The 13,439-nt window shown below is 36.9% G+C and overlaps 1 protein-coding gene across 5 annotated transcripts in view; it reads right to left on the bottom strand.

Annotated features, from left to right (window-relative positions):
• Positions 1-13,439, bottom strand: part of enox2 (ecto-NOX disulfide-thiol exchanger 2) — a 360,171-nt gene that overhangs the window by 259,885 nt on the left and 86,847 nt on the right. For all 5 annotated transcript variants that reach the window (XM_055178988.2, XM_055178987.2, XM_055178984.2 and 2 more), the window contains one exon: positions 1,101-1,185. In XM_055178988.2, coding sequence (XP_055034963.2) covers positions 1,101-1,137 — 37 coding nt within the window. In that variant the 5' untranslated portion in view covers positions 1,138-1,185. The remainder of the gene's footprint in view (positions 1-1,100; positions 1,186-13,439) is intronic.

The following is a 13,439-nucleotide window of genomic DNA, read 5'->3' as shown; positions in this document are numbered from 1 at the left end:
TCCAATTTTGGTAACATGTTATGAAGTTGGCAACAGACTGTAAGCAAAAGTACCTAAAAACATTCCTGGAACATTTGGAGAAGAGAAAGTCACCTGTCAGTTCTGCTGCCGGGCTCGAAGAAATGCCAGAAAGCAAAGCTCCTGTGCAAATGAGACAATCTGCCCTCGTACAGCTGTGGCAGGACAGCGCGGTGTAAACCTGCCACCTGCGGGGAGGGCAGAGCCGTGTGACAGCCAGGACACCTGCCTCCAGATTCAACACGAGCCAGGCAACCTGCACAGCCCACACCGAGTCTAATATAAAAGGACACGCTCATCTTACACTCACACTCCTCATTCTGGAAATTAGGACTTTTTTCCTTTCACAGCCGCCGAGCTCAATTCTCCTGTCGGGATTTGAATTCTAACACACATTCTCTTGTGCCCAAGTGGGAAGTCTGGTGATTGAAGACCTGTCCTTCATCGTGACTGTCAGATGTCAAAATCTCGCTACGAGTATTCTAAAGCCCAAACTGCATCCGGTTTTTAATTTATGTATTTAGCACACAACTGCTGATTAATAATAACCCTTAGAAATCGGTAAAACAAACACAAAGCCTTTATTGTACTGTAAAGACAGGAATGAAAGGACACTTCTTTTTGGAAACCTCCTTTGCATGCTTCCTCTGTAATGGACTGCTCATTAGTCCACTGGCGTAAACATTTAGTCTATTTAAAACACTCAAATAACAGACTAAACCATGCATTTTTCGTTTGCCAAACAAAACACATCTGAAGCAATATCGGCTTCACCTTTCAGCCTCGTTTCCCAGAACTTGCTAAAAGGTTTCATTGAGCTTTGAATCTAAACTTACTGTCGCTTAGAAATTGCAAACAAAAGCGGCTTTAGAATATGTTTCCACCTGTTCGTGACAGAATAAATGCCAAAGAAATCTCTTATTATTGAAAACCTGCCTCTCATGGGGACAGTGACGCCTTATCAGGTGCGCGGCAGAGATCTTGCCAACAAATCCTCGTTCTGCCTGTGAATGAGAAGCTTAAAGGGTCTCTGATGGTACATCAACCTGAGAGAGTTACCGTCAGCAGAATGCTTAACTTACCTACAGCTCGGCCAGATCTGAAGTCCTTGAACATCATGTGTTAAGAAGACTTGGGACACTCGATCTCCTTGTGATAAGGAAGGCCCTGTTCAGAAAAATAAAAGATGCTTAGATCATTGTTGAACATCGGAGAACCTAAGACCTCTTAAAGCTCCCATTCTGTCTGTGATTTTGAAGCTTTGATTGTGTTTATAATGGGCAATATAACATGTGTTCATGTTTCGCGTGTAAAAAAACGCGATATTTTTCACACAATTTACTTATCTGTATAGCGCTGTCCTCAAAAGAGGCTGATGTCTTTCTTGTTATGTGAAGTCCCTCCTTCAGAAATAAGTATCGAGTTCTGATTGTGTAGTTTGTTTAGTGTTCTGTGATTCGATAGCAGCTTAGCTTAGCAGAGCCTTTCGAGCCAAAGCTGGTGACTGACGTATTCATGTGGGCGGAGTTTAGTCAACGAACTGTTTTACTGACGTCAATAAAGCAGGAAATAGAGGGCTGTAGTCCAAACCGGCCGTTCGTTGTAGGCTTTTAAAGAGGAATTCTATTGAAGAAAATATATCGCCTGGCAGTGAACTTTAAGCTTTATCATTTTACAGGTATTATTTATGCTATTATAGCAACAATACACACTAACTAGGGTTTAAAAAATGGTATCAGGAAGAACGTGACCTTTAAAACATATCTCTAATCCCTACATCTTTTTCAAAGGTCCTCCAGAGGAATTTGATAAGGAGTTGATATCTTAATTCACTGCAACAAATTAGTCAGTGTTGGGGGTAACGCATTACAAGTAATAATATTACTTTTCTGAAGTAACGCATTACTTTATAAATGTACAGATTAATATTTGATTTACTTTTTAAAAAAAGTAATGCGAGTTACTTTTCAGCTCAATTCATTCAATTTAAAATAAAATAATGTACTGAATTAAACTGAAGATATTAACGTAGAATTACGCTGGAACAGATTGAGTTAGAAACGGAGATGGCAGGCCAGAGTTTGACATTTTTGCGATCATAAAAAACACTTGCAAGGCCTGAAAGAGATCAAGCCTCAGCCAAGTAAGAAAAAGTAGCGCAAAAATAACTTAAAAATAACGTAAACATTACTTTCCATGAAAAGTAACTAAGTAACACAATTAGTTACTTTTTTGGGAAGTAACTTAATATTGTAATGCATTACTTTTAAAAATAACTTTCACCAACACTAAAATTAGTAATAATTATTCAAAATACACATTGGCTAATTGGTAGGGATGCACCGAATGAACAGCAACTAGAACTATTTGGCTGAGAAAAAAAGCAAAAAAAGCATTTCCGGTGTTTGGACGAAAATGTGAAAAGACAGAATAAATGATAAATGCAGCAAACATGTTGGAAGCATTTTCACACGGCAGTGTAATTTTTAATATCAACATAAGTTTTCGTTTTACGACAACTTAACAAATTACATTAAATTATTTTAACCTGTTTTTAAGTCAACTCAAAAATTTAAAATTTTATTAAACTTGTCTGAGCCCTGCAGTATTTTCATTTACAGTGTGTAAAAAATGCAGCATGAAGTGAAACAACTTGGTTTTGCAAGTCTATCAAACCTACTATTTTAACTCTTTCACCGCCATTGACGAGATATCTCGTCAATTAAGAGAAAACGCTTCCCCGCCAATGACGAGATTTTCCGTCTTTCCGCAATACCGCTATTATCCACCAGCTTATACAACTTATACAACCCGGAAGTAGCGCCTCACGTGAAAGAGAAAGAACTCTGTGTATGTTTTAAAGATCGCTCTGCATTTGATCTCTATCAAAAGTCCTTCACAAAAATGAAATTATCTCAGCTTTTTGCTCAAAATTGGGTGTTTTTGAAGAAACCTACCCATGTTTGAAAGGTGATTACAAGAGAACTAATAAAGGTAGGATGAAACGTTTTTTTGTTTGAAAGCAGAGGGTCTGTTCTTTCATCTGATATATTGTTTGTTTATATATTTAAAGAAGAACATTTTCTGGAAGGCATTAAACTTTTGTGAAAATCATGAAAAATGCTGGCGCTGGCTGGCAACTTTTTTTAAAAACGCTGGCGGGGAAAGAGTTAAGTGTTGACATAATTTATAAAAACAAGTTCAAATTGTTTAACTTAAGTTAAAGTAACACAAAAATATGTTGAGAGAAAGATGTTTCTTTGCGGACAAATTTCCGAACTTTTGGTGCGTCTCTTTCTGTTAATGAAAGCCGCTTTGTTATGACAGCAGTATATCAATCTGCAATGCCTTTATATAGTTACATGGTGACAACCAATTCATAACTGTGTAACATCTGCCTCAACTACACTAAAAAAAATTATAAACGGACCACTTTAATTTTGCCCTCATTTTTATGAGCTAAACTCAAAGATCTAAAATTTAAAAATTTACAATTTTGTTCACAAATCTGTCTAAGTGAGCACTGATCCTTTGCCGAGATAATCCATCCACCTCACAGGTGTGACATATCAAGATGCTGATTAGACGGCATGATTATTGCACAGGTGTGCCTTAGGCTGGCCACAATAAAAGGCAGCTTTAAAATGTGCAGTTTTATCACACAACACAATGCCACAGCTGTCACAAGTTTTGAGGGAGAGTGCAATTGGCATGCTGACAGCAGGAATGTCCACCAGAGCTGTTGCCCGTGAATTGAATGTTCATTTCTTTACCATAAGCAATTTTCAAGGGCGTTTTAGAGAATTTGGGAGTACATCCAACCGGCCTTACAACTGCAGACCATGTGTAACCACACCAGCCCAGGACCTTCACATCCAGCATCTTCACCTCCAAGATCGTCTGAGACCAGGATCACAGTACAGTAATACAGTAAAACTACACATTTTAGACTGGCCTTTTATTGTGGCTAGCCTAAGGCGCACATGTGCAATAATCATGCTGTCTAATCAGTATCTAAATTTCTCACACCTGTGAGGTGGATAGATTATCTCGGCAAAGGATAAGTGCTCACTAACACATATTTAGACAGATTTGAGAAAAATGCCTTTTGTGTACATAAAAAAAGTCTTCGATCTTTGAGTTAAGCTCTTAAAAAATGGAGGTAAAACAAAAGTGTTGCGTTTAGAATTTTGTTCAATGTATAATGCATCAATTATTATAGTCTGCTATGTAAGATACTGATTCCATGCATTCTGAATATCCTTTACTTTAAAACACAATCATACATCTGGGATTCAGTTAGATCTCTAATTGAAATGACAGAAATAATGTGTGCTTTCATCCATCACTTTGGTATTAAAAATCTTTTGATTTACAAATGATCAAAGTAAGCACAGTTCTGGAACTATTCAAATATAGTATTACATTAAAGCAACTTTCTTGTCTGTACATGGTTCTGTTGTAACTTTCCCATGTAATGTGGTGAGTTTTGCCTGTGTCCTGAGAGAGTTTGTAAACGGCAGTACATTTAAAAGCCACCTGTGATTTCCTTTTGACCTCTAAGTCCATAAAGTAGTAATGACCTCTAACCTCTTAACATTTGCTGCAGACACCACGGACCGATATTGCACTGCTTTTCTCAGAAAGATCCCATTTTAACTCACAAAGAACACCATAAAACTGCTAAAAATATAAAGTAAATGACCATGAGAATAAATGTGACCCTGGACCACAAAACCGTTAGACCCCCTTTCGCCTTCAGAACTGCCTTAATTCAATGTGGCATTGATTCAACAAGGTGCTGAAAGCATTCTTTAGAAATGTTGGCCCATATTGATAGGATAGCATCTTGAGTTGATGGAGATTTGTGGGATGCACATCCAGGTCACGAAGCTCTCGTTCCACCACATCCCAAAGATGCTCTATTGGGTTGAGATCTGGTGACTGTGGGGGCCATTTTAGTACAGTGAACTCATTGTCATGTTCAAGAAACCAGTTTGAAATGATTCAAGCTTTGTGACATGTTGCATTATCCTGCTGGAAGTAGCCATCAGAGGATGGGTTCATGGTGGTCATAAAGGGATGGACATGGTCAGAAACAATGCTCAGGTAGGCCGTGGCATTTAAACGATGCCCAGTTGGCACTAAGGGGCCTAAAGTGTGCCAAAAAAACATCCCCCACACATCAATTGCATTAATGAGAAATTGAACAGGTGTTCCTAATAATCCTTTAAGTGAGTGTATACCTCTGATTGCTTGAGGGTGAGTACATTATGGGGTAATTTTAATATTTGGCTGGAGTATCGCTTTAAGATTTGAAAGACCTAATAGACGCAATACAATTTCCAAATCAGATGTGTTCATATACATTTAAAAAGTGTATTGATGTTGTTGTCAGTCTACTGCATATTGGCTCTGCATATTGGCTTTTACATAAGCAGTCACTTTGTCTAACAAAAGGCATTTTTTAAATACCACACATGCAATGTCCCTGCTATCAGACAGATATCAAAATAGGTGTCCTGAGAAATCACACCATTCTCTGTAACAGCCCTAGGCAAAACAAAAGAATCTGGGAAGCAGCTCATGAGTTTTTAGCCAATCAGAGAACACTCTCTGCCAGTTATGTGTTCAGGTTTCTGATATTGGGTGAGATGTCTCTGAGGAGCAGAGTTTTGGAAAGTGGGACGTTTGAGAGTTTGTGAGATCAGAAACATCCCAATACGACATTCATGCAAGCAAAGTTATTTTGATTATTTTAATTTGGAGATGGTTACTCCCTCAGAAATAACTGATATGTGCCTTTGAGGTACTAATATGCACTAATACAAAAACTGTACCGCCCCAGTGACAGATTTTCCCTCTTTTATTCCGAGAAGCTGGAGAATGAAGAAAGTGATTGACCTGTGGCCATAATAGCGAAAAAGGTTATTGAAAAAAATGATGAACAACACTACATAATGTAAAATACCGCTGTAGCTTGCAGGCCTGTTAGCAAAGCGTTTGAACTTATGAGGCATATAAGGCTGCGTGTGGGCAAAATGGACATTAAAAATGCATTTGAATTTATCCGAGGTGAGATTTTATTCAGTGGCCCAATGAAAATGATTCAGTAATAGTCCCGGCCAGCGTGAAGCACACATCATCTTCCCTCCTATCGAGGGAAGGAAACATTTCGTATGAGGGAATATTTTGTCAAAGAAATGAGGCCTGTATAACTTCTGCTTTATTTCTCGCATATGCATTGCCTTATACATCCAGTGTTTAAAATACTAGCGTAGGGAAATTAATAAATAAATAAACCATAATTCATTTTTCAGAGCGTATCCTATCATCTGCTGGGGAACAGATGCTCTAATTCCTATTTAGCAGATTTGTCTTTGTACTTATGGTAGCAATAAAAATTTGTCCTTGTACTTACTGTATGTCTCAAAACTTTAGGGTATAATTGGTGCGTTTCGAGATGGCTTGCTAGGCTTTGAGACACTATATGTGTATGTGAGCGCTTTAGTCAATGAGAGGCGCTCAGGAAAGGAAGCAACGTAATGGAAAGTAACACACTGGGCTGTTGAGTCCTTTAAATTTGATCTTATTAAGTGTATTAACTTTCAATGGGTAGATAACAGGACATGCATCAGTCCCTGCGCACCGCTGTTCAACAAAGCTTGTCGATAAACAGCCCAGCTCAAACAGAACACATATTTACAAAACTCCAATACTTATGTGTCAAATACAGATTAGGAAGCTATGACCTCCTTTTGACTCGACATAACGTGACATGACTCCACAAAGCATGTTTGATTTGTGATGTACAGTTTAATACAATAAGATTTTAAAGTGATGAGATTGTGACTGGTACTATCCAGCTCAATGTGACAAACAAAAACAAATTCAGGCTCATAATCTAATGATGAGATTAGGAGCAAAGTTTTTATTTCATATTGATAACAATAGCTTTCTTATGTAGGGATAGTTCACACAAAAATGAAAATTCTTTCATAATTCCTCACCTTTAAGTTATTCCAAACCTTTTTTGGGTACACCATACCTTAATTAATAAATGTTTTATTGACTGTTTAGGCTATTGAATTAAATTAACTTTTTTCCATTTCCATTGTTTTGGCTGAATGGTGTCAGGAGTCCAAAAAAATTTACTCGAATGTTTAAGTAGTGGAGCAACAGGATTAAAGATAATCTAGGTTTACTGTAAAATTTAAACCTGTATCAAAATTACAGTTTAAATGTAACCCTGTTTATTTATTTTTTTAAATTAAAAATTTAAGTGCAACAGAATTTTTAAATAAGCCTCGATTTAAACCTTGTTGGTGCAACCCACCCTTAACTGTGCGTTCACACCAGACACGGAAGAGGCGGCAAGCGCAAGTGATTTACATGTTAAGTCAATGCGACGATTCAAATCAAGGCATCCTGCAGCGTGGAACGCGTCTTAAATTGAGCGTTGCCGCTGAAAACACGCAAGTTAAAAAATCTGAACTTTGGTGGATATTCGCACCTCATTAACCAATCAAGAGCTTGCTCTAGTAGTGACGTGATTACAGGAAGCGAACAGAGTCACAGAAGCCCCTCCCATGACGCCAATTTCCGCATTTATGTCTGGGATGACATAATGAAGCGAGTAAACGCAAAATTTTCAAGCGCCCAATTACGCGTGAATAGCGCATTTTTGCCGCCTCTACCGCGTCTGGTGTGAACGCACAGTAAAGGGGGTCGCACACCTGGATGCGCAGCGTCGGGCAGTGCCACGTCGAGTCGCGTCTAGGACAACTCAGAGGTTGCAAAATATACGTTAGCAGCCAATGTTAATCTCTAACGATTTGGGACAAATATGATGTTATTTAATGTTAAACTATTTGAGTGGCGCTCTGTGGCGTGACAGGGATTTGAGCAACTTCCTGAGTCAAAGTTGGGCGCCGCGGACAATCTGCTGTGACTCTGGATGCTGCTCAAATCCTTGTCACGCCACAGAGCGCCACTCGCATAGTTTAACCGGGTGTGCCTCATAGGTCTTGAAAAGTGAAGCCGCTGGCTTTTTGATCGCCCCCTGGTGGCTGGCTGCAGTACAAGTCATAACCCCCCCCCCTCTCCATTCAAACGAATCGGACTCTGCTCTAAATTAAAAAAATATTTATACTTCCAATAAAAGCTTCCGAAAGATGGATTTGGTCCTTTCAAGTAGTTGTTATCACGCTGATATATGTTCAAGTTTTTATTTTTGTGAAAAGTTTCATTTTAGCTAGTAATTTGATGCTATTGAAACGGGGCGTGTCATTATGATTGGCATGGCTGAATTGGTCGCGCAGGCGTTTGGGCGTAAGTTTGATACCTCGGCTCTGCCGTTGGCTCCACGGACGATTCCTTCTGCCCATGCCTTGGCTCCAAACTGATGTTTTTACGTAACATGGCGGAGACCATGATCGGACATTTTTGGCTTTAATTCATTACAATGGAGGGAGACGACGTTGCGTCGTCAATCTTTTTTTTACAGTCTATGTTTAACATTAAATAACAACATATTTGTCCCAAATAGTTAGCTGCTAACAAATATTTAACATTTTGAAGTAGATACTATCTGACTAAGCGTGTGCTATTTAATGTGCACGTCTGGTGTATGATACCTCAGAATTGTACTAGACGCGAAGCGGCGCTTCTCGTCCTGTGTGCGACCCCCTTTAGTGTCTCTGCACTGTTGTATCATTTTTGACGAAAAACAAACCAAACCAAGTCAACAAAAAGTCAATAAAATTCCCAAGTATACAATTAGGAGGGTTTAAAAAAAGCAATGTCGAATAAGATTTTACCACAACAGTAAACTCAGCACCATTTCTGCTGTTCAATGCATTTTGTTTTGTTTTGTGTTGCTATTAAAAGACCAAATATTAGCTAATTAATGAGACAACAAAATAGTCACATGAAAATAAAACTACTAGGAAAATGGGAGATATTCTGCCTGCAGTAAAGTTGCTCCAAATCCCTCATAAAAGATAATGGTACGACTGTAATGGCATCTCAAGCTAAATAAAACTAATTAAAACAGAAATGTTGGACAATAAGGAGACCTGACCTTTGAAACTTCTTGCACACTAACTACTAAACTAACTAAATGTAATATATCAAATTAATAAATAGCCTTCAAATCTATCATTTGAAACTGTGTGGTCTTACAACACAAATGCTTATCTTCGCTGAACATATTCTATTTCCATTACTAAAAAACAACATTGAAACGACTTGAACTATGGGCCAAGTCTGTTCTTTCACTTTCTGCTGTGTAAATGCTGAGTCCTGTAGAAAATCCCTTCTGCTCGCACAGAGGGAAATTATCATGGACATGTATGGATACCAAAAATATGAGCAAAGCCTACCAACAGTCTCAAATCCTGCAGAAAAACAAACCAACCTTAAATGCCTGATGGGTTTATAATAACACAAGCAAGGAGACAGTCCATCACGATTGAGGTTTACACTGTAATACTGGATGCATTTTCAATGCCTTTACTTTGTATTGTAAAAAAGAAAAGCTTTTAGTCATTCTTAATTCACGGGAGGAAAGCATTGCCAGGCACTTAGCGATGTCTGCTAAGTGGTGCTTGCTTTGTTTTTTTTAAGATATAGTTTTACAGTGGTATGTGAATTAAGTGGCTTTTTAAAATCGTGGACATATAAAGGATCAGAGAGAACCTCAGTCTAAGATTAGTAAATAAAAGAATTATGTTTACATTTCCGCAAAATAAAATTTACAAGCCCATAAGACTTTCTTTCTTCTGAAACACAAATGCCCAATCTGTTGTTTACCACATTACAAAATGCCACACCAGAATTTTCATTTAAAAAATACACATTATATTTTAATTCAGAAATTGATTTAAATAGCTGCTGTTTCAACTTAAAGGGACAATCCACTTTTTTATAAATATGCTCATTTTCTAGCTCAGTTAAACATTTGATTTTTACAGTTTTGGAATCCATTCAGCCGATCTCTGGGTCTGCCGGTACCACTTTAGCATAGCTTAGCATAATTCATTGAATCTGATTAGACCATTAGCATCGCGCTTAAAAATGACCAAAGAGTTTCGATACTTTCCTATTTAAAGCTCGACTCTTCTGTAGTTGGGTGATTCTCACGAAACCATTGAAACACCACGGCACTAATGATTTTAGCTTTAAAATGTGTAATATAGTAACATTAAAAAGCATCAGAATTAACACAATACTGTGTTCTACCTTGCACAATGTGTGATTTCAACATAAGAATTTATAATTGGAAATTTTATCTCATTTTCTGCTGAAATTCTCATTACCGCAATGTGTCCGGCTGTGTTTGAACATGCGTTATGTTGTAATTTAATCAAATTAACACAAAAATATTAAGAAAAAAAATAAATGGATGTTTTGCTAGACTACTTTAGATGACAGAAAAAATATTTACTGAATATTCATGTACTGTATAATAATAATGAAGAAAAATTAGGAAAATGATGTGTCCATGCCTGATGTTCTCATCCTCCGCAACACTTTTTGAGAACAGTTTAAGCACACATACAGAATTTTAATAAAGTTTGATTTAGAGTGACCAAGCACATGAACCAGTTACTTCTGGATGGCTACCAGGTAAGATCATTTTTTTTACAGTTAATTTGAAATATTGTCTTGTCAAAATGCTTACACGACATTTTGATTATCATTACCGCAACAGATGCTTATTAAATGTTAATTTAATTAATAGAAGCATAATACTTTGATTTTAAATGCATGTGCAGAATCTCCAAATTATGTTCTTTCAGGTTTGTCATGTCATTTTGAAAATATGTCAGTGTTGATGTTTTCTGAGTGTTGCGGTAATGAGATTTTTTGGGACTAATTTTTTAAATTATATTTCAAAAAGTGTTAAATGATAAGTAAAAGTTTTTAAATTAATGTTCCCATTTACTCCAGACTTTGTTTTTCAATGTCTGGTGGGAAAAAAAGTAAATTTAAGCAATTTTTACATTTTCATGCTTGACATTTTTAAAACCAAGTTTTCGTGAGAATCACCCAGTTACATCGTGTACTAAGACCGACGGAAAATTAAAAGTTGTGATTTTCTAGGCGCATATGGCTAGGAACTATACTCTCATTCTGGCGTAATAATCAAGGACTTTGCTGCCGTAACATGGCTGGAGCAGGCGTAGTGATATTACGCACTGCTCGAAAATAGTCCTCTACTATTGAAAGTTACTAAGGGGACTATTTTCAAGCAGTGCGTAATATCACTACAAAAACTTAGTTACTGAATTGCTAGAAGAACTGGGGACCCAATTATAGCACTAAAAAATGGAAAAAGTCCCCTTTAAATTGTTCTTGTTAACAGCATTCAAGTTAACGGCTCACCTGTTGTTATGATGTATCAATATGGCGGATGCAGTATGTCCGAATTTTCATTCACACTACCCATATTCATACTATATAGAACATAGTGCTTTAACGGTCGATGAGTACTTCATATAATTAAGTATGCACTGTCACAGTACGTGGTTTTGGATGCAGGAATACTGTCATCACGTTATTCTTCTTTAGAGATGCAGTATTGGGGTGCTGGAGCACTGCTGTATAGATGTCAGGGATTAGTGCACCTCCTCTGCTGAACAGGGTCTTATCTGACAGAGTCAACGGCCTGCCATCAGGAGATGAAGAGATTACAGATCAGCCCATCTAAGAGCATTCATCTTCACCACAACACAAGGTCCAGCTCAAAACAGCTGTGAAACTAAAGCAAGGGCATGAAGACCATCAAAACAAACCAATTCTATAAATGAAACATGTTGTGCTCTCATTACACACACACAAAAAAGTAGTTTTAGTACCTCTTGTAGGCAATTCTTAAAATTACATTTGAGAAAAACACATACAAAGGTACACTGGCAAAAGGTGCTATTTTCCTGAAGTAAATTGTTATAATGATGAGTCTTTCTTTGACAGACATTGTGCTCGATTTTCAGTTTGTTAGCATAGAAAACAATTCACCGCCTGGAATCTGATGTAAAGTGCCTCCAAAATGTCCATTTTATCTGTACTTATTATCCTGATATGTCACCGTCATAGAAACAACACAGTGCAGACGACATCTGAATATTGTTTAGTGCAGGACTGTCACCTCCAATGTGCTTTTCAATCATGTGCATTGTAAAAATTCCTTATTGCAATAAAAATTTAAAGTTTAACCAATTTCCAATTACAATTCATTTCAACTTTCTTTACTAGTGACTAAATGATAAAAATAAAGTTGAAATAACAAATTTATTTAATTAATTGTAAATTCAAGTTGATTAAACTTCAAAATTTAAGTGCAAAAAGGTTTTTTTACAGCGTGGGGAGGTTGAACTGGCCCAACAAATGCACTTCATTTTGAATGCGAAACAGTCTACAGTTCTTATTTAGAGTTTGGATCAGACCACAAAATAAAATAAAAAAATGCATCACTGCCTGAAAACAATAACAGTATATTTGTTGGATTTTGTAGTAAAGATGCTAGTTCAAGTTATAAATAGTACTGTACTGTATCTTCAAAATAAAAACTATATGTGCTGGTCATTGACCTACACTGGCCTGTATGTACTATATACTGACAGTGTACATGCATTTGTAAGCACAGTAGTGTGCCATGTTAGTTACAGTATACCTACACTATAAGTATGTATGTGGTATTGCCCAGTAATTATCTAGTTACACAATAACTACCAAGTATGTACAACTGGTAAGTACAGTAATGATACCAATTAATTACCATGTAGATACTCAAAAATAAGTCCCACCATTTGTCTGCAAGTATAAAATATGTACCATATATGTACAAGGTAAGTACATGCACCGTAAAATAAAGTGCTACCAAAAACTGAATACATTTCTTTGTTCTGCTGAACACAAATTAAGATATTTGTAATTGAGCAGAAAGCAGGGGGACCATTGACTTCCATAGTAGAAGAAAAAAATACTATGAAAGTCAATGGTGGTCCAAAATGGTTTGGTTACAAACATGGTTTCAAATATTTTTTTCTTTTGTGTTTAACAGAACAACAAAAAAAAAACGTATACATGTTTATAACAACTTTATAACAAGCTGGCCAATCAGGGACAGATCTTTTCGTTTCAGGAAGAGAGTGAAAATTGAGCTACAAAGATGTACGGTATGTAGAAAATAAAGTATTTTTTAACCACAAACCACACATTGTACTATACCAAATACACAAAATAATGTTGTTTTTAGCAATGAAATAGGTGACCTTTAAGATTTATTTTGTAAAGTTTGAGATTAAGTTAAGGGAGATAACAAACACAAAATTCTCAAGTGCACCATTAGGAGGTTTTAAAGAAATTGACATAAGATTTTGCCACAACAATAAAGTCAGCACCATTTCTGCTGATCA

This window comes from Misgurnus anguillicaudatus, chromosome 16, assembly GCF_027580225.2.
Source record: "Misgurnus anguillicaudatus chromosome 16, ASM2758022v2, whole genome shotgun sequence".
NCBI lineage: Eukaryota > Metazoa > Chordata > Actinopteri > Cypriniformes > Cobitidae > Misgurnus > Misgurnus anguillicaudatus.
Note: the sequence above shows the minus strand (reverse complement) of the source record. Positions and strands in the feature narration are given on the sequence as shown.